The sequence below is a fragment of the Fringilla coelebs genome (assembly GCF_963513975.1).
Source record: "Fringilla coelebs genome assembly, chromosome: 5".
Taxonomy (NCBI): domain Eukaryota; kingdom Metazoa; phylum Chordata; class Aves; order Passeriformes; family Fringillidae; genus Fringilla; species Fringilla coelebs.
The window spans coordinates 33,701,106-33,726,195 of NC_140033.1; the positions used below are offsets into that span (position 1 = coordinate 33,701,106).

General features: G+C 40.0%; 1 protein-coding gene across 11 annotated transcripts in view; it reads right to left on the reverse strand.

The window, feature by feature from the left end:
- Positions 1–22: 22 nt before the first annotated feature.
- GRIP1 (glutamate receptor interacting protein 1) overlaps positions 23–25,090 on the reverse strand; it is a gene marked incomplete at its 5' end in the record, with an annotated part of 305,864 nt that continues 280,796 nt past the window's right edge. For 6 of the 11 annotated variants that reach the window (XM_084205369.1, XM_084205363.1, XM_084205365.1 and 3 more), the window contains 11 exons: positions 23–624; positions 1,712–1,858; positions 8,287–8,520; positions 10,931–10,975; positions 11,120–11,231; positions 15,606–15,759; positions 18,321–18,502; positions 18,662–18,817; positions 19,835–19,979; positions 24,535–24,680; positions 24,943–25,012. In XM_084205369.1, coding sequence (XP_084061495.1) covers positions 388–624; positions 1,712–1,858; positions 8,287–8,520; positions 10,931–10,975; positions 11,120–11,231; positions 15,606–15,759; positions 18,321–18,502; positions 18,662–18,817; positions 19,835–19,979; positions 24,535–24,680; positions 24,943–25,012 — 1,628 coding nt within the window. In that variant the 3' untranslated portion in view covers positions 23–387. The remainder of the gene's footprint in view (positions 625–1,711; positions 1,859–8,286; positions 8,521–10,930; positions 10,976–11,119; positions 11,232–15,605; positions 15,760–18,320; positions 18,503–18,661; positions 18,818–19,834; positions 19,980–24,534; positions 24,681–24,942; positions 25,013–25,090) is intronic. The other 5 variants (XM_084205360.1, XM_084205366.1, XM_084205367.1 and 2 more) reach the window with 1 other exon arrangement.

Sequence of the window (25,090 nt, forward strand, 5' to 3'; positions counted from 1 at the left end):
AAAAACAGCATAACCTGGACACTAATGTTTGTTAGCAGAGGTTAACTCCATGTTTTTCCCTCAAACAGCTGCTGTTGCTGAAGGGAGAACATTTAAAGCATCTCCCCAGTTTCTTATTTGGGGAAAAAAAGGCCCTTTATGTGTTTGTTTTTTTTTTTTTACTCTTACTAATCCTAGATTGCTTAGAATGGAAAATGACTTGACTTAATGAAGAATGAAATTATTTCCGAAGTAACCGTGGATTAATAGAAGCCTTGAGACAGACCAACTGACCTCCTGTGCTTTTCAGTGCTGTACAGCATCAGAGCCTCAGTCTCAGAAAATCTTGAATGGATTTAGCACCATAATTGCCTTTTGTTGCCAAATGTCCCACTCCAGTGGTTTCTGCTATAAGGTGTTTGTAGGGTCCCGTGTCTCCATGCTGACACCGGTGTGTCCGCTCTGCTGAAGGAAGGCAGCATTCGGGTCGCTCCACTCCCCACTCCCTGAAGTGTGTTGTTCTGAGCTTCCTTTCTGAGATGCCAGGGGATTTCTGCTAATGACCAGTTCCAGCTTATTGCCAGATTCTGCGATGAGGGGCACAACCAAACAGCAGTCAAAGTCTCTGGTGCGCACGTGGTTTACCTGATTGATGAGAAGATCGATTTTTGTTACCGTTTTAGGGGAAAAAAAAAATAAAGCGATCACAAGAGAAACAAATTTATCCTTGAGACTATATGGAGCTTGATTTAACTCTTCCAAGAAAAGAATCGCCCAGTATAAGACTTTTTAACTGTGATGTCTGGTCTGAAGACATCAATTAAGTTTTCTACTCACTTTTAAAGAGAATGTAGCAGAAGTGGGGATATTTACACTGGTGCTGGCTGTTGCCAGCTTTCACAATGCTCGCTCCAATAATGACATTTAACAGCACATAGCTTTTCTGTCTTTCGTGGTGTTCATCAATTTAAAGGCAGTAGAACACATCTGTAATTTCAATTCAGTTCAGGTCTTCTCTGGTTTTACCTAATATATATAAATTTATGTAAAGTATTTTATGAGGCTAGTTGAGAAATAATTTGGCTTTTTTATCATAGTCCAACTTGGCACTGTGATAAGTGTGGTTCTGAGTAAGTATTACATTATTCCAACTATGTCAGTCAACACTTGGATTAAACACAGAAATAATTCTCAGGTCTGTATCAAGAAAAGCAAGAAAGAAAAATCTGTCTGGAAATGCTGTGGGAAATTGCAGCTTCCTAGTGAGCATTTGTATGTCTCCGTTGAAGTTCTAAAATATGTAGCATTCTGAAAGAATTTGTTGCTATAAATGTGACTGCACAGGAAAATCCAGCTTTAGTGCCACTGCATAGAAGTCCAAAGCTCCACGAAGTGCTGCCTTTTCTTGCCAAGAAGTGATATCTGAGAAATCTGCACAGCACAGCCTGTGGTGCAGAGCAGTTATGGTCATTTGTCCTGCCTGGTCCCCCTACACACGTCCCTTCCCAGCAGAAATACAAACAAACTCTGGTGCTCATTATTTAAAATGTAATAAGCAATGTAGATTACAGGGCCATTCCAAGTAACAAAACTGCAAAACTGCAGTTTTCCACAATCACATCTCCAAAGACACATACCCAAAACCCCCCCAGTGTGGTTATAAACCTTTTTACAATGTAATCTGTACGTCACATCCCTTCATGCTAGACCGGCACAGTGCTGGAAACGTTACCTGTAGCAGTCTGTCATATGGTTTTAAACCTCCCAGATCACCAGGGCCAGCTGGTCGAATGTTTTTAACATACACTCCTTTTTCCAATAAACCATCTGAGACACTGAACCCAAAGTCTTCTCCGTCAGAGTCCTTGTACAAAGTTACCTGTGGAGGAGAGCTGATGTGATGAGAAAGAAAAAAACCCTTGTCCCCATTTCTACAAGCATGAGGCAGGTTTCCTTCCTAGGATGGTTTTGGTGATTTCTTTTTTTCACATTAGAGAGATCACTTACCAACTATTTGGTACTTACAGTATTAAAGTTGTCGCCATTTTGACATTATGTTAATATTCTCAGAAGCCACCTTATTCTTCTGTAAATAAAAAGCCCTTTTAACTTCTGCTTGTCAGCTGGAAATTTGTGGTATTTAGCCCACCTTTTCTGGTGTCACTTTTTGATTCTTAGTGTTTTGTCTTTTTATTCTCTAGCTGCCAGGATCTGAGTACAAGATAAGGCTTAGTTTCACTTCAAGTACGAAGACCTAGCCTCAATCAAACAACTGGTGGTGTGTCTTGCAATCGAGGGAATAAAGACTATTGACAGTTTAAGCTCTAGACTGCCTGGTTTTGGCCAGGCAGTGGTCCATCCACCCTGTAAAGCTTAACCTCAGAAGTGCTCAGTATAAGAGTTATAATGCAATCTTTTAAGGAAGTAAAAAGGAAGGCTCCTTCTGAAAGAGCTTGCAGGCAGTGTTCTTACAGTTACATAACCATGAGGTGGTCGTTAAAAAGCAGGAAACAGAAGATAATAAAACAGTTAGGAGAAGGTTTGTCAGGTATTTAGAAGACAAGTCCTCAGAGATAGTTTTGTGAATTCAGCTATTTGACAGATAGAGATTTCTTTGTGGGTAAGTGGCATGCTTTGGTTTTTATTTTTTGTTGGTGGTCCCTCACATCAAGGGTGCTGACCCATGGAAGTAAACTGTGTGAGTGGTGTGCCCCTGTGCACAGCTATAGTTGCACAGTCAAACCTGTGTTTTTAGTGCTGTAGCATGTATCACCCTGAATTCAAAATGCACTGGTTTTATCATACCTTGGCTAATAAAAGTGACATTAACTGTTCCAAAATTTTATAATGGCTTGGTACAAATAATATTCCATGTGTTGCATCCTTGTGTGTGCACCAGCCACTGAATTCCTTCCTGATGTTTTTGAATTGCAGAATCATTTGAATTGAAGGGGACTTTGGAAAGTCTCTAGTCCCGTGTCCTGTTCAAAGCAGGCTGAGGACTTGGTCGGTATTTCACGCAAGGATGTCAAGGCACAGCAGTGCTGGCGCACAGCACTGGTTGGTGCTGCCTTCAGAGAGCTGCTGAGCTCCTGTTTAAATTGCCAAGGTGAAAAGGTGTGCCAGAACAGACCAGGATGTCTCAAAGCGGGAGTAAAGAATTTGGCTTTCTTTCCTGCTCTCTGCCTTTTTCTTGACTTGGGTTTAGGGGTGTGTCAGCCCTGCTTTGACCAGAATGAAATCACACTCCCTAGTAAGTTTGGTAGCTGTCCTGGGCAGCAGTTGAGAGAAGCTGGATACAAGGGCAGCAGCTGCAGCAGTAGCACCATTTTCTCTGTAGATGTGGATGGTGCATTGTGGGGCTGCTGTGAAAACATCACAGCCTTGTGCCGTGGGGAGCACAAACACCCAACGTGCTGCTCATCCCTTACTTTACCCCAGCTCATCCTCCTCCCTTGTTTTTCTCCTCCTGAACATCACTGCAAAGCAGAAAGCCACACCTAAAGTCCCCTTAAGCTAAAGGTTTTCTTCCTGCCAGGGACTTTTTTGGGTATCATTTCATACTTCACAGGGACTGTGGTGTTTCAGTTTTTTGCCTTCTTTTTCCCCCATCCTCCTCCAAGATAGCTTTTTGCTGAACCTGTCATCTGTCCTCCATCCCTGCATAAACTTTAGGAGTCAATGGGCATTCCAGCTACTGAAAAACCTATCTGCAAATTCACAATAATTAATCATAGAATGATTTTAATTTGTACCAACAGAGGCTATTATCAGCAGGACTCTAGGGAAATTCTAATAAATTTGCTATGAACTGAGGCTTTTGTTTGTGATATCACAGCATGTTTAACATGGCTTTAATGAAGAGTGTGTTTGAAGCTGCTACAAACGTGCTGTAAGGCCCACCCAACAAAACAGGGAGATATATTTTACTGGCAGATTTGTGTGCATTTTCAGGCAGAAATTAAAAATAACTAGCTCTGGACCAAGGCCCAAATTCTCTTCTAGCAAAGTACCTTTTTTATCCTCACCATCAGAAAGGACAGAAGTTCTTCAAGAAGCCTTGAAAAGTTAATGTAAAAATGGGATACAATGCCTAAGAGAAGAAGACTTGAAATACTCTGTCCTGTTCCAGCACAGGTGGAATGATTTTTAAAAGGAACTTCCCTTGTCCACTTACTCCTTTTCTTTTCCCCTTCAGGCTCTAGAGTCAAGTGGAGCTGGATCCAGCCCCAGATGAACTACAAAAGCACATGAAACAGGGCACTCTCTGAAGTCATCTAGACTTTATTCTTGTCCTAAGACAGAATCAACTCCACCTAAGCCATTTCAGAGATCTTTTATCTGCCCCACATTTTCAAATCTCCAGTGATCAAGATTCCACAGTCTATTAAAGTAATCCCTTCAAGTCCTTCAGATGTTTCCCTTGGGTCTAAATGAAATCACTCTTGCTGAGGCTTAAGCCTGTTGCTATCCAGAGAGAACAAGACCACTTTATTCTGTCTTTCTCTGCAGTGATGTGAAATAAGGCTAGTTTTTCTCTGGACCCTGTCCATATGGTTAAAATATTTAAGTTTAAGATCCCATATGGACACTATTACAGTCAAGACATTCTCAAAGCCAAACTGGAATGGAGAAGAGCTCACCAGGGATGGTGGTCCCATTCCTATGTTCTATGACAGTGCTGCTTTTTTCCCTGCTTTCCGTGAGCGATCAGCAAACAGCACACACACAAATTCAGCTCTAGACACCCATAGGAAGAGCCACTGCACTTTAGCACACCTTAGCCTGGATCTTGTCTGTAATAATGCATGTGCTACTTCATGCCCACCTCGTGAGACAAAAATGGAGCATTTCAAATGACAAAGGGCATGAAAGAGGGGTTTTGCTGTAGAGGTTCAGTGGGAAGTTACTGCAATGGAGAGGGCAAGGCAGGGGACAAGGAGGGGCATTGGGAATGATCATCCCAAGCCTTTTATCAATCACATCTTAAGCATTTAAAAATATTTTCTGAAGCTTATGGTTCTTCAGATCTACAGATCCTAGATTTTTACAAACTGCTTCGCTTCTGGCTATCTTCTCTTGACTTTTGCTGTGCTTAACAGGAGCTTGAAACTTAAAGAAACTGATGCTTGCTTCAGGGATAAGATAGCATTTAACTTTGTTGCATTTAACTTTGTTGCATGTTTGACAGCTGTCACATTTTCAGATGGAAGTCATCTGCAGACAACTCTCTTTTGAATTAGGAGTCCTAATTTTTGGGCTAATTCTTTCCAGGGCAATACATGTTCTTCAAAGAGAATCTCTGATAAAACCTTGCTATCTGAAATACTCAATTTTGACTTAATAATGGGTATGGACAAAGCACTACCACAGGTTCCTTGTCTTGACTTGCAGCAACCCTCTCTGAAAGGAATAAAACTGCAGACAATTCACACAACACCTAAATCATGCTGGTTTATCTGTGCTGCTGATCACAACTCTTTGGAAGGTCTGATCTCAATAGCAAAATCTCAATTTGGGTGATTTGTTAGACTTTTAAATTTACATCAGGAGCCTAAGGGAAAAAGAAAGTGAATTTGGAAATTTAATTCATATTTCATAAGCAATTAAATAGTTACAAATTTAAAACACAAGCTTATACATTTTGAGTCTGTGCCTATGCCTCTTCTCCCTCTCAAGTCTATGGGAAAATGCTTAATTTAAATTAATTCATCTTGCACTGATCAGCTATTGAGATATTTTAACTGACTGTAATTTTAGGTTAATGACTACTTGCAATAATAATATTGAAAAATTATCTGATCCTAGTGCATATTTTTGCTCTCAGAGGAAAGTGTGCTCTATGAAACTTCTAAAAAATGGTCTGCTATGATTTTTAGAAAAAATATTAATCTATATTATTACCTAAGTAGATAAAATCATTAGAGACATTCATTAAATTTGGGTACTGATATAGCAATACACTATCCAGCTAAATGAAATGTTATTATACCATCTAGAACAAGTGTTTGAAGAGATTTGTAGGACACTTATCTCAATCCTAGTTTCCCGAGGACGCAGAGAGTTCAAGAGCACAACTGGTGAATGCAAGGCAGAAGGAAGGAGCAGTGAAGAATTCAGGTTACTTTGCTGCAATGTGAGCTCTGACCTGTGAGCAACAGGCCCTGCCTCAGCAGGGATGCAGACTCATCAGGCTGGCACAGGACAGAGGCACCTGCCCTGCCCTGCCCTGCGCGTGGGACTGGCACAGCTCAGCAGCACAGAGCCAAGGACGGGCTCCAGAGTCTGCCAAGGGGTCTCAGACAAGCTGTGTCTTAGCCTGGATCTCAGAACTGCCCATACCGTCACATCTTTCCAAGTCTTCCTATTTTTCAGTGGCCCAGCTAATTAAGACATTTGCCTGCAGAGGGCAGAACACATTGCCAGCAAGAGGATACATGAAAAACACTTCAACCAAGGCATTTCCCTGACAGTGAAGTCATTCCTGTGGCATTGCAGCTCTTTTGGAAAACTCTGATGGAACAAGCTGTTCAAAGGAACAGGTTATTAGTGTTACACTAGAGGTCCAATACAAAAATGGACATGAATACATGAGAGAAAGTAGCAGGCACACTGCTATACAAGAACCAGTAGCAAAACTAACCAGTGAGAACTTGCTCAGATAAAAAGCAGTCCATGCTGCCTGGCTAAGCTGTATGTGTCATAGGGGGATAACCTCACTTTGGGGAATCAGAGCATAAGATCCAGTCACTAGTTTCTATTTTTCTTGAATGACTGTAAGGAATTGGAAAATCCTCAGTACCGGTTCAACGTTTAGATCTTTAGAGAGGAAATGACTCTTCTCTGGGTGACAGAACAGACAGTAAAAGCAAACTCAGCATCACTTCAGCAGACAGGAGAAAACTGGGTATATTGTCTGAACAAAATCTGGAAATTACTCCAAGGGAAGGTCAAAGCAATCTTGAAAATCAGCTGAAGCAAGAGAAAGCTCCTGGACAGGTTATTTTTACTGCCCAGGACTCTAACAGTTAGTTACTACCACAGAATACCACTGACTCACTAACAGAAATCTGAGGATTCCTTTCCAGGTAACAATTTATTTTAACATGGAAGGCTGGCTTTGTAATCCAGAACAGTGCCTTTGTTAAATGTGAGCACACTGTGAAATGCCTACTGGCATACTTTGCTTTTGTATTTCACATTTACTCACCGCTCAGAAAAACTGAGCACAGTACCTAACTCCACTGATCACATCAAGCTGGAAACAGGAAGAGCTTAAAACTATCACAACCCATCCTTATTATCATATACACTGGCAATGACTTAATTTACTGTATATGAGAACAATTCTCTACTACCTTCTATAAGCATTCATGTAGCCCATGCTCAGCAAGTCCTTACCTTGCTGAACTCAAGTGAACTACAGACTAAACTCAGGCAAATCCACAGGGCTCAGAAACCAACCCAAATCTCTTGAGAATGACCAGGTGACACATTAATGAAATTTCCCTGTGTTCTGCCTCCTCTCCGGAAAGATCTCAGACCTTTAAGAGGAAGATGGGTGCAGGAAATGGATGCTCATTCCCATCAGGGAGAACAGCATGATAATGTCCCTCAAAGTTTTGGAAACTGGTTGCTCTTATGACCTCACTGGACTGAGACCTAAAGTGGCCAGGTGTTTGCTGTGCATATCCAAACATACTTTATCCAGTACTTGCTAAGAGTGCAGTGCCACCTCCATATCACTGAGTGATTTCAACCATCTTGAGCAGTAAAAAGTTGCATAGTCTGAAGATTATTTATCCTTCTTAGAGCAAAGGAATTTTAAAGACAAAAGAAGCAATACCTAATTTGAAATAACATTCTATGCTATGTACATTGAATCTCTTGTATTTGATTCAAAATGAGTGTTAATTTAAAAAAGGACCTACGGGAGCCCCAAACCCTCTTGAGTAATTTCCTGAAGAAATGTATTTTCTAGAAATTAAACTTTGCTTTCTTAATGAACACATTTTGCAGAGAAGAGTTATTGGTCCTGTCAATTCAAATTACCAGTGGATGCTCCTTTCAAAAGAGCAGTGCCTTTTGAGGATTTATTGTAAAATGAAATAGTAGACAAGGATGCATCTTATTCATTTGTTTTCCCCCACAAGGATCTATCATTAATGTGTTTGTAAGAACTAATATGCATGGCCCCCAAATTACATCTTTGGAGTCATTATAAAAAGTGCTTACTGTGTTGCCATATAATTAGAGTTCCTGTGCTGAATATATTATTTCAAAGCTGTCAGAAGAAAAATTACAGACCTTGTGTAACTCCACAGGAGTTGGTGACATGATTTCTTTCATTTCTTGCTTAAATTTTCTCAGAACCATGGACTTTCTCCCCACATCTGATGGCAATGTGTTGCTACGAGTAGCTTGACTGTAATGTGGCCTTACAGAACTTCTTTCCTGGAAGCTGGCTTGTCTTCCCAGCTGGTTACGAGGCTGTGGGTTCTCATGATTCAAACTCATTGTACTTCCTGACATGATTGTGGCCTAGAGCATTAATGAACAGGTTAATTTGTAACAGAGAATGTGGGTTAAGTAAGTGGTTAATTCATAGCAGTAGGAAAAACACCTCTATTCTTTGTTAGAACACAATCACTCAGGGCACAGCAAAAGGCAAGAGGACAGATGTTCAATCTGCTTGCAAGTCACTATAAAATAAAGGACCACAACAAAACACAATAACAATATATGAACCCTATGGGAAAAAGTTTTCAGATGGCATTTCAAACTAAAATACTGAGCACCAGAACTGCTGTGCTTGTAAGCCAGTCCCCTGGCAGACTGAAGAGTATGTAGTGAAATTGCTTATTTTAAAAATATTTTACACATAAATAAAACAACATCTAGGTTGTGGCATAATTGCATTTGCTGGAATTGGAACTACAGGAAGGCATTTACAATTCAGGCTGTGTGTGCAAAGTAAAAATATGTGAGCCAGCAGAATTTGTAGGTAGCTCTAGAGCCAGCATGGGCAGAGTGCCTGGCTACTACCCCAAGCTCAGGGAAAACTCAGCACGGGTGAGCTCACTGCCTGGAAAGAAACTTTGCATGACATGCACACTGCAAGAGTGGCTGCCTTAGCTCAGCACTAATACTGGCCCTGGTCTCACTGCTGGTTTTAATCTCAGTAAAAGCCTTTTGTTTTAGATGCAAGAATACATGAAATCATGAAAGACGATGATGGGAGTCATCTCGCCCACTGGGTGGAACAGACCAAACTTTAAAAGAATCCAGGCACAGCAAGGAGCCTTCACCCTTGGAAAAGATTTTCTGTTCTGGAGAATGGGAGGCATATGCACTTTGGCACAGCCACTGTGGGGACAGGGTGAGCTGAATTTCCTGTTTATTATCTCTTCTGATGGACAACCAGAAAGGGAAATTTAAAGACCATAACCTGAACTCTGACTGCGACTGGATGCAGACAGCCTGCTTGAATGGGAGAAGTAAAAAATAACTGCAAAACAGACAAATAAATGTTTGCCTATAACTCTGGTGAGCATGCCTGTCACCCTTCCTCTCACAGCTGCAGCACTACTTTCACTATAAGATAATGGATTGTAGCCATAACACTCTTTTGTGCTCAGTAATGACTGATATTACTGGCTGATGGAGCAAAAGCAGCCAGAGGACTTGGCAAACAACAGCCTTCTTTGCTCTTTGGCTGAAGACCTTGAAATGAAAAATGATAAGGAGTCCTTGACTACACCATGGCACCTCATAAAGCAGAGACACGGCCACGCTCAGCATCCTGTCACACTGAATGAGTCTGGCTTTCTTTTCAGAGCTGGGGGCTGTGCACCAAGGCGATGCTATAAATGGTGCGTCTACAGTCCTGAATTTCACTTTCATGAAGGGCTGAGGAAAATTCAGTGTGTTGAAGTAACTGAATTCTGGTCAGCATGGATGACCTAATTCTCTTTTGGAATTATCTATTTCCATATCCTTTTATTATGCTCTGAATACTGAAAACTGCAAGAGAAGCCTGCAGTACTAAACCATATCTAACTATGGAATTAAACCAGTATAACATTTTCTCCTACATCTCTCTGGTTTTCAATAACAAATATACGAGAATCACATTTTGCTACCCAAACATGCAATACAAAAGCCATAAATCTGAGGAAGTAAATTAATCTGAACTGAAAAACTTTCACCCAGTTATGCCATTCACATTCCTCCTGGCTGCTAAAGGACTTTATATAACATAAAAATGAAAATGAGATTCTGCCAGTTTTGCAGCTCCAGGAATTTAAAAGAACATAAAAGAAAATATTTTAGGACCTTTCATTCTGTAGCTTTAATTGGCAGTATAATGGTAATTGTTCTGATTAGATAACTTAGAGAAAATGTGATTAGACAATTAAAGACTCCCAGGTTACTCTGTCTCTGTTTTCTTACCCCGATGCCCTCAGCACAATCTAACACAAAGCGTGGTTAGATTTGTAATAAACTTAAGGATGAAATATGAAAATTTGTTACACAGTGAAGAAATTGCTGCATAATGAACATTTCTCACATTGGCAGCTTCTTTTTCTTTCAGAGCGGTACAATTATAGGTAAACATTTTGAGAAGCTGATTTTCTTTTATGTTCATCTTAATCAAATTAAGTTTCAATTTAAAAGACAACCTACAACATGCTAACAAAAGCTGCATGAAGGGTCTGCCAGCGAGTGGAATGTATTGCTGCAGGAAGGTTATGCCCACTTAGAAGTTCTGTGCCATTTGCTGCCTGTACAGACAGCATCGATGGTTATGCACAGCAGAAGCTGCAAGTCAAAAGCACTGGGGTGAACATGTTTATAGAATTTTGGTTGCATTGCACAAAAGAAAACAGCTCTGGTTAGGGGCAGGGGAGGCAGCTGCACAAGCAAAAATATAAAGGTAAAGGGTAGGTACCAAGAGAGTCATGTTTCTCAAACACAGACGCCTGTCAGCCTTGTCCTGTGGAGAGGGGTTAAAGCTTTTAAATGAATTGGTGTGATTAGTGCAACTTAAAAGAAAAAAGGAGAAAATAAAATGAATGTAAACCAAACCAAAACCATTATATTTCTCTATAATTGGAAAGAAAGGTTAAGATTGTTCTACCTCTAGTTCCCTCAGAATTCCTGACTGGCCACAGGTCTCTAAATCCTCCAGAGCCTGAGACCAGAAATTTTCCTCCTGGTCAGCCTCGGTGTTATCATGGGTACCTGTGAAGCTAGATTTACAATGAGAAGTTAAAAAAACGTGGACTTTTCCCCCCCTCTAAAAATATATATTACACACGTGCCTTGCCACAGACTGCAACTCGAATGACAGAACGTTGTGTGGGAGAGTGGGGAAGAGTCGCTGACCAGGAGAGGCCGGATGGACATGCAGAGCACATGACAGACAAGCCTTCTCATAACCTGGCAGTCACTAGCAGCTGGCAGGGTCTGAGCAGCGAGTTGTTCAGTAAGGAGATAAATGGATTCCAAGAACAATTCAATACACGTTTTTACTGGATTGAAACCGGGACCTCCCTATGAAAATTAATGAATCAACCAGTAGCTGTGTGCGGAGCTGCTCCGTGCAACAAATATTTGCAATAAAACCTTTCAGCCTCACAGACTTCTCCCAGGCAATATGGAAAGAGTCCTCTTTTTTTTTGCAAACAATGTTTTACAAGAGAGGCTTGGTGGTGCTTTTCAGCGGATTCCTTCAGCCTAAGCTGCATTTATCAATTTAAGCCCACCTGATTGCCATGATATAAACTGCTCCAATCATTTCATACATAAACACAGAGAAACTTTCAGGGATGCCTCTGTCTTGCATGGAAACTTAGGTCTCTGGTGTTTCATAAATGCACCCAAAGCCTTATTAAAAGTGCTCTTGAGCAGATGTTGGTAACAGTGATGCTTAGGGTAGCTGCTCAGCAATGAGGTCTGATAAAAACCAAAACTCTGGGCAGCAGTGACACAGCCCAAAGCAACACCTTTACAGTGTATGTGTGTACACAGGGAGGGAAGCAGGAGGGGGGTTTCTCCCTTAGCACGGGGAAGCAGCTCAGTAAAGGTTCACAGAAGCATCAGAGCTGCTGCATGGGAGAGGGCTGATTATGTGAAAGGCACAGGGGAAGAAGGATGAGGAAGGAAAGTGACAATTTGCCCTTTTGGTGGCAGCAAGCTGTTACTTTGGAGCAGCTGCCCATGGACTGCAGCTAGTGGTGCTTAATAGCACATAAACAGAGCAAACACTATCATGGAAGCATCTGAGGCCTTGCTTGACAAACAATGTATTACTGAGAATAGCGTGAATGTAATTCTGTTTACAGAATAGCTTTTAAATAGGAGATTGCTCAGCACAAGGGAGGACAGCTTGAATGCTTCACACACATGATACTCTGCCTCAGAGATGCTTTCTTACAGCTACAATCAGTCAAGCAGACAATGGTCAGCCATTTCAATCTCTTATTGCAATGATTCTCCACCTAGCATCAGTGTCTCTTCTAAGATATTGCAATAGATACAGCAACGGCAAGAATACCTACTCAGATCACAGATGCAATTCCTCCCAGGCAAGACAAGAAAGTATTTAAAACATGATTTAGAAAGATCCTTGACTTCTGAAATGAGCTTTTTCAATAAATCTATGTAGTTCTTTCAATAGCCAAATTTGAATACAGATTAATTTATCCATTACAATATCTCTTGTTATATTGCACATTAATGATACCAAATGGAACTTAAGCTAATGAACAGGATAATTTGAGGCAATTGTCTGCAACAGAAAAACCTGGATTTCCTAGAACTGGAGGTCCATTTCTTCTCTGACTTCTGTGAAATAGAAAATCATGATGCCTCTATGTCTGGACTTCTTAGTGGAAGCAATTTATTTTTCAGCTCTCCTCTCCTCTTTTGCTCTTTCTCTGAGTCTTATCTCCTGGTGTGTGAAATCTCAACTTTTCCACCTTCATTATAGCCACATGAGTAATTTGTAGCTGAGCTACTACACCAAAAAACCAGAAGAGGTACGAAAATAATTTATCTAGATGTCTTTTTTATCTAAAACCTGAGGGATTGATTTTAAATAATATTAAATATTGTTTGATCCACAATGAACATATTTGGTTTTCTGATGCTTTTAAAAGAGCTGTCAGAAATAGCTACATAAAAAGTCTGAAGGAAAGGCAGTAGGATAGATAATGAAGACATGGGTATTGATGATTTGGTGCTTACTCCCATATGAGAGATAAAATCTTTGTGTTTTTTAGTTTTTTTAATCAGGAGGTTCTTGGATCTGGCAGACTCATTCTTCTAAGCAGTGATGTTTTATTGTGTTAAACATTTTCTCTGGAGCAGGAACTATAACAGACTTGTCCTACCTGCCAGTGATAGGTAGACACCAGGCTAGAGAGTGGTTTAAGCTCTCTGGTTTCATTTGCTTGCCCATTGAAATTTCTCTGTCAATCAACAGCAAGTTAATGTGGTGTTTTCTGCTTTTACCCTGTTTTTCTCATTTCAACTGATTTTCCTTTCTTCCCTTGTTTTCTCACAACCCCCACCCCCCACCTCTGCCTCAGCCCAGCTGGATCTCACTTTTGTGCACTTTTTGGTTTCCTACCTGGAAGTATTCCACTCTTCAAGCTGTCCCCCACCTTTCCTTTGCCCTCCAGAGGCACCTTTCCACATCTTTCCCTCTTTCTTCACACTCCTGATGCTCTCTCCACCTGATCTTTCTACAGATGTAGATGTTTGTTTTAAATGGTTTTCTTGATTCTCTCCCAATGTCTCAGCCTCCTTCTGTTGCCACATATTCTTGGAAGCTGTGCTACACAAAAAGAAAGGCAAGAAAAAATTACTTTCTACAGCTAGAGAAGAAAAGTTGTTTAGCTAGAACTACAAGAAAAATGGTGCTTTTTCTGAGGATTGCTGTGACAGGCTTGAAGAACAGACATAGCCTTCTCAAACACTCCAGCACTTGGGATAGCAACACCAGGAGATGTGGCACCATCCATTTTACAGATACAGCATGAAAGTAATCATTATTTTAATTTGTACTGTATCTCTCAGGTGTAAGTCACATTGACAAGCAGAACTAGACTCTTTAATGTACATACTTTCTGCTGAACAGTGCTTTAAAATGGTAATAGAACACATGCTTTTCATTTAGAAGATTCTGTATTTTACAATCCAGCTTCCCTCATTCACTGCTCATCAACTTTTTCAGCCCATTACTTACATAGCTGCAAAACAGTAGGTGTTCTGGAATCCATGGCTGCATCTCATTTGAGAAACAAAATATGGGCTGTAACTGTGGATGAAGACCCTATTAAACTAAAAGTATCAGGCTACCAAGAATGGGCAGCATGAAGAAAACTATCTAATTTCCTTTATCAAACACTGTCCACTACTAGTCTATGAAAACTGCCAGTGTGCTTCTGCAGTAGGGACCAGAGGAGCTGGGTATGGACTGAGAATTCACACTTGCTCATATCTTAGCTGTCATCTCGCCATGCTTGTCTCCAGACAAATGCCACAAAGCCAGGGGCTGTATCAGAGGGTTTGTCATTCAAATTCTGCAAGCAGCATCTAATCTTTGCCTTGATTTGTATTTCTAAGCTTACAGACTGTAAGCTTTACCCAGTATGTTTATACAGGCACCAGGAGGTCTTTTTTTGTATACTAAACTTAAATATTTCACAGACTGGGATTTCAGGCTTGCTGTTCTGGCACATCAAGAAAGTGTATTTCTCATGAAGGACATGCATGTCTGCAGTCCTGAGGGTGGGTGCAAAGAGCACAGAAATCTCTTTCACTGTGATGCCTTGTCTTCCCACGTCTGAGGAAGAACTGTTCATTGGCAGAAATGACCCAAGTCTCTGCAGTAGATCCACTAACAAATCCAAAAGAAAAGAAAACTTGGAATAGAAGATAGATTTTTGGGTCTCTCACTATCTCCAGGAATTGTGAAGTAAAATTTTTTTCCTCAGGAAGTGCTTTTGTCTGCAGAGAAATTAACTGAAAATGAGATTTATCTCTCAGGAGAGAAGGAATAAATGCATGGCAAAATACCAATAGTTTGGACAAGGCATTTGTACCTGGACCACCTTTTACTCCTACTGAATCACTCCTACTGAATGTGAATGTCTCAAGCATTTATGGAAGAAGACTGTAATTTGTGCTTCTCTGCCCAAATCAAAATGAATTTTTATAGAAGACAAAAGATTAACACACTAGTTGTCTTCAGCCACATTATCTGTAGGTTTATTTTTGTGGAGTGGAAAACAGATCAGATTTTTTCTGAAACTTGCCCAGGGAAATGCCCTAATTTTTTTGTTTGTTTATTCTTAAGGGATAAATGCTGTGTTTTATAGGCTGAAGTAACTTGAAATAAATATAGGTCTTGGTGCTGGCATCATAATCCTCCATGAAGACCACTAATCCACCCCAGTAAATTTCATCAAGTATACTGTGCCTCACGTTTAAAGGAAGAGCTGCTACAACTTCATTAGAAAAACATAATTTCATTCAAGACAACAAGTGCTTGCTTATTTTTGAGGCACTGCTGCACTGCAGGCCAGAGCAGAGGCACTCACTCATCTGGCACTTACGTGCTCGCCGCAGGTTGGTCCCACTCCTCGTCGCTCAGCCCTGGCTCATGGAACGGGGGGTTCCGCGGTTTGCCTGGCGGGGACAGACTGCCCTGCTTGGGACTCCTCCATTCATAGGCGTTGAAGTTGTATCCTGAGGCCTGATAGGTGTGTCCTAAAAAGATGAATTAATTTGCAGCAATGCATGTGCTGAAATGACAGGAAAGCACACCTCTGAAGCTGGCTTCTCAAGAACTGTTGGATTTGACATCGTTACCGCGTTTTTTTCTGTAGCCAATTATTTGACCTAGATTATGCCTGGATTTAGGCATGCTCTAGAGTTTCTCTTGTGAAAGTCCACTGAAAGCAAAATCTTAAATCTATCTAACACTGTTCTCCTACTGTTTATGTCTCAGCTGCTTCTATATTTAGTTCTAGATACTGCCACAATTTATCAATTTCCAATTCGACATCCTAGATTGAACAGTAGTAAATAAATCACATGTTATGGATGTGTTAAATATGTGTTAACATGGTCATATGCAGCATGCCCAAAATTAAAGCTAACTTATTAAGAAAACTGCTTCAGATGTATTGAAAAAAGTTTCCAAAAATATATTTAAAAAATCACATGAACTTGGCTTTTCATGTGCCCTTTTGCTAGCGCTGTGAGAGCTCAGGAAAGGCCTGTCTCACAATGGGCACACATTCCCAGGAGCAACATAAACCATCTTTATCAACCCTTTCTAAGTGTCTCCATGCTGTGTAAGTGGCATCACATGGCTTTTAGTTTATTTCTGGGTGCTTTTATCATACTAGCAAAGCAGGTATTACTTCAATAGTACTTCTTTAACTGAAACCAGGTGTAAGCTGAATTCCAAGTAGGAAGCAGTTTCCAAGTGATGTATCAAGAAGAACACATGGATCAATGGGTCACAAGCTGATGCTGATTTAATAAGCAAAATCCATTATGGTAGAACTGATATTCATAATATTTACACATTTTGTATCTATCTATATCTATCTACATGTATGTGTGCATATATGTATGTATGTACACACACAAATCTAGCACATATACATGTAATATACTGCACTTTGATATATTACTTTTTCAGCTCTGTAGTTGGTGATTTTTGATGTGCATATTGGATTAGGAAGTGTTATTTTGTCTAGACCTGTCTCCCTCAAATGCTGTGTAACTACTGAAAATGCTGTGAGCATTTTCCAGCAAACTGACAGATATTAACATGGTCCCAGATTCTAGGAAAGGTATTGGTTGGGAAATGTGACTGCTGTGTGGTGAAGGCTCCAGATTAGTAAAACAGACACATAAGACAAAGGTACCAAATGAGGTATTATTCAAGGAAAGAAAAGACAGCTCAATTGGTAATTAACAGGATAAAGCATGATCCGGTGCTGCAGAACCATCCCCCAAACTCCTCAAGTTGCTTAGTCTGTGCTTATTGCCAAGAAGGTTTGGAGCAAAGCCAAACTCAGCTTGATGGGTCAAGGCAGAATGAACTTTTATAGAAATGGGGGCCACCACGACACCAAGGGATAAAGGCACAAATCTGTTTGCACTCAGGCTGTTTAGCAGAGGTGCCATGCATACAGCCAAGTCTGGGCTGATTTTTTCAAGGGAGTTTAAAAAAAATCTGCCTTGAGATACTGGTTCAGCTTTGGCACAGAACCCAAATCATCAGGACTTTGGAAAGCATTCTGGGCCTCAGTCCTTTCCACAGCTGAACAATTTGCTCCAAACACATTCAATTCACCCAGAAAATGAGAATTACCATCCTGGCACTTATTCGCAATAGTTCTCCTTAGAACTATCAAAAATACCAGAAGGAAATATAGTATAATTTATTTTGGTAAACTGACCAACACAGTTAAGGAAAGGGGTCAAATTCATCCAAATTCCAACTCCAGAGGAAAAGTTATTTGAGGTAAGGATCTATCTGTCCAAATACCTCCCAGGTAATGGGAATACATGCTTTATTATTGAAAGAAACATTTTTAAAAGAGTTAAATAAACACTGAAGTTGTGTGTAAGTTACTTCTCTTGCTATCAAGAATATTACAAGATGTCCATATCCTTCACTGACTAAATAAACATGTGTTACAAACTGAAATTATTTGAAAATCCTATATAGAACAATATCCAGAGAGGTGAAAAAAATTATCATTATAGAAAATCAGGTCTTTAAACGGAATGATTGTTTTTGACAGCTGAGAGTTAGGTGTTAATACTGCAGGAATGAGGAAGAAGCAAAAGATTTACAAATTATAGGCAATGACTAATGTTGCCCTTGAGCAGTTTATAATAAATCTGCTGTCAATTAAAAATTAATGCATATGGGCATCAAACTCATGAACATCTCCAGAGTGTTCTGTGCCTTGCATTGATCTGTTCTTGAAGGATAAACTCATTTACTTGTGGATGAGCTATGGACCAAGCTATTCAGATGTCAGTAAAGCTAACAAAAGCCTGTTAATGTATTGATAAATGCTTTGTAACACATTACATTCTCATGAAAGAATGAATCTGAGGCCAGCCAAGGGCAAGAAATCATGCTGCCTGCCGAGATGTGCAGTCATAACGAGACAGCAGCACATTCTAAAGTACAGGGTTAAAAGTTAGTACAGATTAAAAAGTTCTACTTAGGGCAAAGGAAGGTCAGCCATGAAGGCAGTAATTCCTGCCTTAGATGTTGATTGTCTTTTTGACAGTACCTTGATTTCCAAAGCTGGTATCAACACCAGAGCCATCCCAGGACTCCACTGCGCTGTCGACACTCGGGACTGCGGTGGAATAGATGTCCGAGAGCTTGCCAGATTTCTGTGCAGCAGAGCTTTCATCCTCAGCATCGCTCAGCTCACTCACGTGACCCACAGGCACAGAAAATTTCTTGGGACTGGTAGCTGAATAGGATTATATAAAAAAAAGGTGTTGATCCTTGCTTTACTGCAGTTCTGAGAATCTGGTTTTTACTCCTGACACCAGGCTTTTCCATGGATGGGCTAAATGCTTGTTAATCTGCAGTAACACGTGCATTAAGGACCATGGATGGTACCCTTGGCCACACTCACCATCTGTTTGCTTCTTGATTTTCAAGGTGACAGTTTCTCCTGCCATCTGTAACAAATGAATGGCTTCACTCAAAGGTTTTCCTTTCAGACTGCTACTATTTATTGCTAGGATTCTGTCTCCTATGTGAATTGCCCCAGTCCTACAATAAGAGAGAGAAATAAAACATAGAGAAGAGAGTGTAAAAGGCAACAAAGGCAATTTCTTTGCATTTTGGAGCATTAAAGTCTCATCTCCCTTTCTTTTATTTTGCTTTTATTGCTGTGTCACAGAGTAATTCCTTGTTAGAAATGCTTAAAGCAAGTCACCTTTGTTGTAGCGACAATAGCAGAGCAGAGGCATGATGTGGATTTATGTGTTACTGTGACAGTTGAGTTAATCACCTGTGGATGAAACTCAATGCAGCCCACCTGCTCAAGAGCAATCTCAGACAGCTTAGTAAGACCTAAAATGAGTCAAATTTCATAACGTAAAAAAAAAGCCGTGTTAGCAAGCAACCAGCTATTTCACAAACCTGGCCTTCAGGATGGGTCAATCAAGAAAAGAAAATAAATTATTTTTATGTAAATGGTTCTGGCTGTACACAGTATCATGTTTTGTTTGCTGTACCTTCTCTCTGAAACCACCACTAAAGATGAAACCACCAAATTTCACGACTCAACCAATCTGAGAAATAAGAGGTGACAGAAATCCTGATCATTTTCATTATTCTCTATCTATCACTTACCATGAGGAGCATTTCTGCTCCTCTGATAATGCTTCCTATGGTGTATGTAAGTGCACATGCAGTGGCAGATAAGTTCAGATAAACTTGCACACATGAAGTGCTTTCTTTACTTATTGTACTATACAACACTATTGGTTTTTAAACACTGCTAAAGTTCCTGTGACTCAAACTGCCCGGTTTGATTGATTAGGTTTTACTTGGTGATTTATAATAAGAATCACAATCCTCTGCCTTGGATAACATGTACATCCTGCTCACGCTCCTGGAGCTTGGCAATGATCAAAAAACAACAGCAAAAGGATTATGAACTCAGATTTGGAGAATTATAAAAAAATCAATTGCTAACCCATGAAAATCAGGGCTTTTAGGTAAACAAAAGGAACCTCTATGTTGACAGAGAGAACATTAAAAATAATTTTCTTTCCAAGTTACCTTTCAGCTAATCCTCCTTTCGTAAGGCTGGAAATGATTATGGGATCAAAGGGCTCTTCAGTACCAGAGATTGTAATTCCAAGAGGCCCACCATAGCGCTTGAGCTCAACGGTATAAATAATTGCTCCAGAGCTCTCCTGTTCATCTGCAATAAATGCCAAGGAGATGCAATTGGTTACTTACGAAAGAAGGAATGAAAAAAATAGCATATTCAGTCTAGTGACTGGTAATCAAACAGCATTATCAAAGGATCACATTTCAGATACAATTCTTAATCATATTCCACTGGATTATTTTCTAAAAAAAAAAAAAAAAATTACTTATTATGCAATTTTTTATTGCCAAAAGCTGAACACAAGTTGATAGAAAAACTCTCCTCATTCTGTTAAGACTAAATTTTACTCTCTTTAAAATCTTTAGATCTCCTTTCCTATTAAACTAGAACTTAAGGCTATTTAGTTTTGGAATCATGGATTGATTGAAGTTGAAAAGGATCTCTGGGTGCCACCTTGTCCAACCTCCTTGGACAAGCAGGCCCAGCTACAGCTGGTTTCCCAGGGTTGTGTCCAGCTGGCTCTTGAATATCTCCATGGGTAGAAACCCCACAACCTCTCTGTACAACCTGTGCCAGTGTTTGGTCACTCTCAAAGTAAAGAAGTGTTTCCTGACACTAAGAGAACCTCATGTGTTTCAGTTGGTGTTCACTCCCCCTGGTCCTGCCACTGGGCACCACTGAGGAAAGCCTGGCTCTGTCTGCTTTACACCCTCCCTTCAGATATTTATACACCCTAATAAGATTCCCCCTTTGAGCCTTCTCTTCTCCAGGCTAGTGGTCCTTTTCTCAGAGGTGTGATGCTCTGGCCTCTTTGTTACCTTTGTGACCCTTTGCTGGACCTCATCCACTGTATGTCCATGTCTGTCTTGCACTGGAGAGCCCATGGACTGGACCCAGCCCCCCAGAAATCCCTCTGCACTGCTGAACAGCAGAGAAGCATCACCTCCTTGGACCTGCTGGCCAGGCTCTGCCTCTTGCAGACCAGGAGGCTGTTGTCCTTATTTGCCACAGTGTCACATTATTAAAGAAAAGGCAAGTTACCACTATGGTACAAATACTGATGCTTATCTGTTTCTTGAACTGAATGGAAGTTATTTAAAATTAAAGGTAATTCAAAAGTTTTAAACCCAAACTTTCTTAAAAGAATTCTGGGAAAAGTCAAAAGTCATTATAAGACGAGCAGCTGTATTTGTAAGATAGTCCATGTTTTTGATTGACATGTTTTGAGCTTTTTGAACAGAATCAAAACTATCTTCTGTATACTGAATTATCAACTAAACTGAACAGTAAGTCCATTAGATATTATTTCATGATATTGCATGAAGTAATTTGCATTATTTTTAAGTTTTATCTCACCAAACAATTATCAGAACTGGAAAAGAATCCATCACTGAGTAAACTTTAATACAATGTATTTCCTTAAACAACACTCAATAGGCATTGCACAGACAAGATGTGTGCCTGTATTTATACAATGCTCTTTACACGTTATTAAAAAAACCCCAACCACAGCAAGAGGGCAATCAACTGCAGCATTTTTGAGTTGTGAAGTAATATTTTAAAATTTAAAATGCCAGAATTCTCCTCAAATCAAAATAACAAATGCTTTCTAGCTCATGTTCTGATATTGGAATTCAGCCAGGACAACTGGTCTGGTGGACAAATTTTCTTAGATCTGTGGGCAATGACATTTTAAGCAGTTCAGTGAAGGTGGAAAATGTCTAGGATGCATATTCCATAAATGTTACTAAAACTAAAACAACTTAGAAAATTCAAATGTTGTAATTCCTGTTCCTGTAGGAACAGGAATAGATAGGAAAAGTAGTAGATAGAAAAGCTTTCTATAGTAGATAGAAAAGCTTAGAAAGGGAAAAAACCCCCAAACCTACATCACTAGCAAAGGCTCAAAGAGCTGAATGTGGTACTTTAGGCAGAACTGCAAGAGCACTAATATCTTTGAAGCTCCTTTGTTTCTTCCCAATTTTCAGGAAATTTAGCTCTTCAGCCCCCCACCTTCCCCTTCCAATCTGTTCTATTTCCTCCTTGCTATCCACAGACAGAAAAAGCTACGCAGAGAGAATCAAAGGAGAGAAGAATTAGTGGTGTTCATTCAGCAAAGAATACAGGGCTTTTTGTGCCTACCTGGGGCATTGCCATCAGTGTTTTGGAACAGTTCACAGCCCCTGTGTGGCACACAGTGGGCTAGCATGCAAGCTGCACAGCAGAACAGTGGCAGCTTTGCTTGCTTAAAACATTCATGGAAGAATCCCCTGGCATCTAATGCTGGTACCATCCATCCAGATGTGGCATGGACGTGGTACAAGATAACAAACACACCAAGCCAGCTGAAAATGTGCTAGCCAGCACTTGCTAACAATCAGCAGCCCTTCCACAGGAGAGCTGGAAGTCTACAGATCTCAGTGAATGACTGGAAAGAAGACTGGTCCATTATGTGTGCTTTCTGGTTAGCTGCAGGTCAGAACATTATTGGCAGAATGTTATGCTGAGCAGAATGTTGGAGCTATCCAAGGACAGGGCAAACATGTGGCCTGAATTCACCAGGAAGGCCAGTTCTGCCATGCGAAAGCAAAGAATGGTGATATTCAAGAAAGGGAACTAGCCATTAGGTTAATCAGGATTTAAGATTGTCCTCAGTTTGGGAAGCTGGCAAGAAGAAAAGGAAAGAGAAAAATTGCTGGAAACACACCTCAATCTGGGGAGAACATATAACTGAAGTACTATGGTTATGGGTCTCATGTTTTTGAGATTTTCCATCTTTCTTTTCTTGTGATGCAATTCTTGTAGCTAATTCTTGCAAACCACATTTAATGAAAGTAGGTCCTCTGTGCTGCAGGGCTTCTGCTCTGCCTACTGGCCTCTTGCTCATCCCAAAAACATCTGAGCAATACAGTGACAAGGGCAAAGAGCAGCAGGATCTGGGGAGAAGCTGACATGCATCACCCTGCTGTGGCCTCAGCTGCACGGTGGCTCAGAGGAACACAGCTCTGAGACCCCCACTCCCTGCCTCACCTTCCTCAAAAAAGCATGCAGTGAAAAATAGAAAGAAGTTTAAATCTTAATCTTATTCTGTGCTTTACAAAACATTTTGGAGCGCTCAATGCCTACTCATCAATCAGCATTAGGCTTTTATTTTCTCAGGGAATTCATTATTTTCCTCTGTTGAGTTTGAGCAGCACATTTCTTCCTTTGTGAGGAAAAAAAACCTTCATAAGTAAATTATTGGCAAATGCACAAAGTATTATTTTAACTGAGATATACTTTTTATTACACCTTTGCTACTGTAATACCACCAAATATTTTTTCTTTAACATTTGAGCAGACACTCATTCTAAATTTCAAAGTACCTGAAATCTGCTATAAATACTTTCATTTACTCTATGACAGTTAGTCAACTCTTACCAGAACAATTGGTACAAAGAATTTTTTTTAGTAGGTTTCTGAGTAGCTGTCCAGTGACATTTGAAGCTGTCCAGTTACACCAATTGTGTCTGGCTAAAACACTGTAGTTGTGTGAAAATCCTGATATAGATATATATCAAGCAATGTGAGTGTGTAAAAGAAAACTGTGGTACAAGAATCCCACTGAGACTAAAATCTGTTCCAGATACCATGGCATGCATTACCTAAGAGAGCAAAGATCTTATTTTCCATGAGTGGAGACCAAAATCCCCATTTCATTTACAGCAACAATTTGCACAAGGTACTAAATGCAGCTGCCTTTGCTTTGTACTATAATACTGAGAAGATACTTGGTTTGCTTTCAAAATCAATTAGGAAGGGGAAAGAAAAAGGAAAAGAGTCTTCTAGTGCAATTCTAAACAGCACTTCAACAGCTGCACTTAATTTCAAATAATAAAGTGTGGCAGGTTGTGCCTTTTTGCTGTGAGAATCTCTTCTTGTAAAGAGCTGAAGAGAAGCAAATCTCCAGTTTGTGCTTTTGTCTAACACTGTAAAGAGAAACACAAGCAGTCATAGTAGTTATACCTGTCTTACTTCCTTTGCCCTACAATGCATAACAGAACTCACTTTGTTATCTCCAGGTAGAAATTCTGCTCTTATGGAATCCACAGTGGGGAAGACACAAGACTATTATAGGTGTAGGTGTAGAAAATTATGGCAAGTCCATTATTCCATTGGGCTGATCAGACATGGCTCCTCCAGCAGATATCCAGCACAGTACTACTAACTTTTGAGCATGTGAACAGTTGTACCAAAGTCAAATTTTTAAGTTTATGAACAAAGCACACACTACACCACTTCGCTTGAGAACTGAAGCCTAGGGATCCGTGTTTTGCTAACCATGATTCCAATTTTAAAAGCAGAGAAAATCCCAATACTCTGATATGAAACAGATCAACTTTATATGGCTGCACCTGAGGGCCAATTGTCTTTTCAGTGAACTGAAGACCTAATTTTGCAGTGCAGCTCCTGCAAGCAATATAGCCAGTGAGAAAATTCAACACTTTATATACCATTAAAATTCTTTTTAGGTGACATTTTCTGATTATAATTAGCATAAACCAGAAAATGTTCAGAAAAAACATTTCACTAAAATTGAAAAGAAATCCCCTGTGCTCTAGAATCCTGAAAATCCACAGGAATCTGCAATAGTCATTGCTAATACCAGAATTATCTTCGTCCTTGCGGATCTTTAACTTTACAAGGTCCTCGCAGTGCTGGAGGATCTGGACAGCATCTTCCATTGAGCAGTTGTCAAGTCGAATATTATCTATTGCCAGCAACTTATCACCCAGCTCGAGTGTCCCAGTTCTGCAAACAAGCAAACAAGCTGACATGAAACTCAAGTAACATTAAAAGAAAGGTATCTGGAAATGCCTAAACATTATTATAGAAACAAGATGGATTTTTAGAACAATTATTTCTTAATATGCCTTCTAACTTTGCACAAAAGTTTTTATTAAAAAAAAAAAAAGCACACATTCTCTTCACAGTCCCTTACAAGCTCTCTGTTTAACTTGAATTTGGCTGGTTACACACAAAGAGATTTTTACTGGGAGCTCTAATGTCTTACCTGTGAGCAACACTTCCTTTCTTGATATCAGAAATAACCAGAGGGTCCCCTGGTTTTCTACTTGATGGAGCTGCAATAAAGAATATATACAGACATTTGGGTTTGTTTCTAGATATGCAGATGGACTAATTTTGACCATAAACCAATA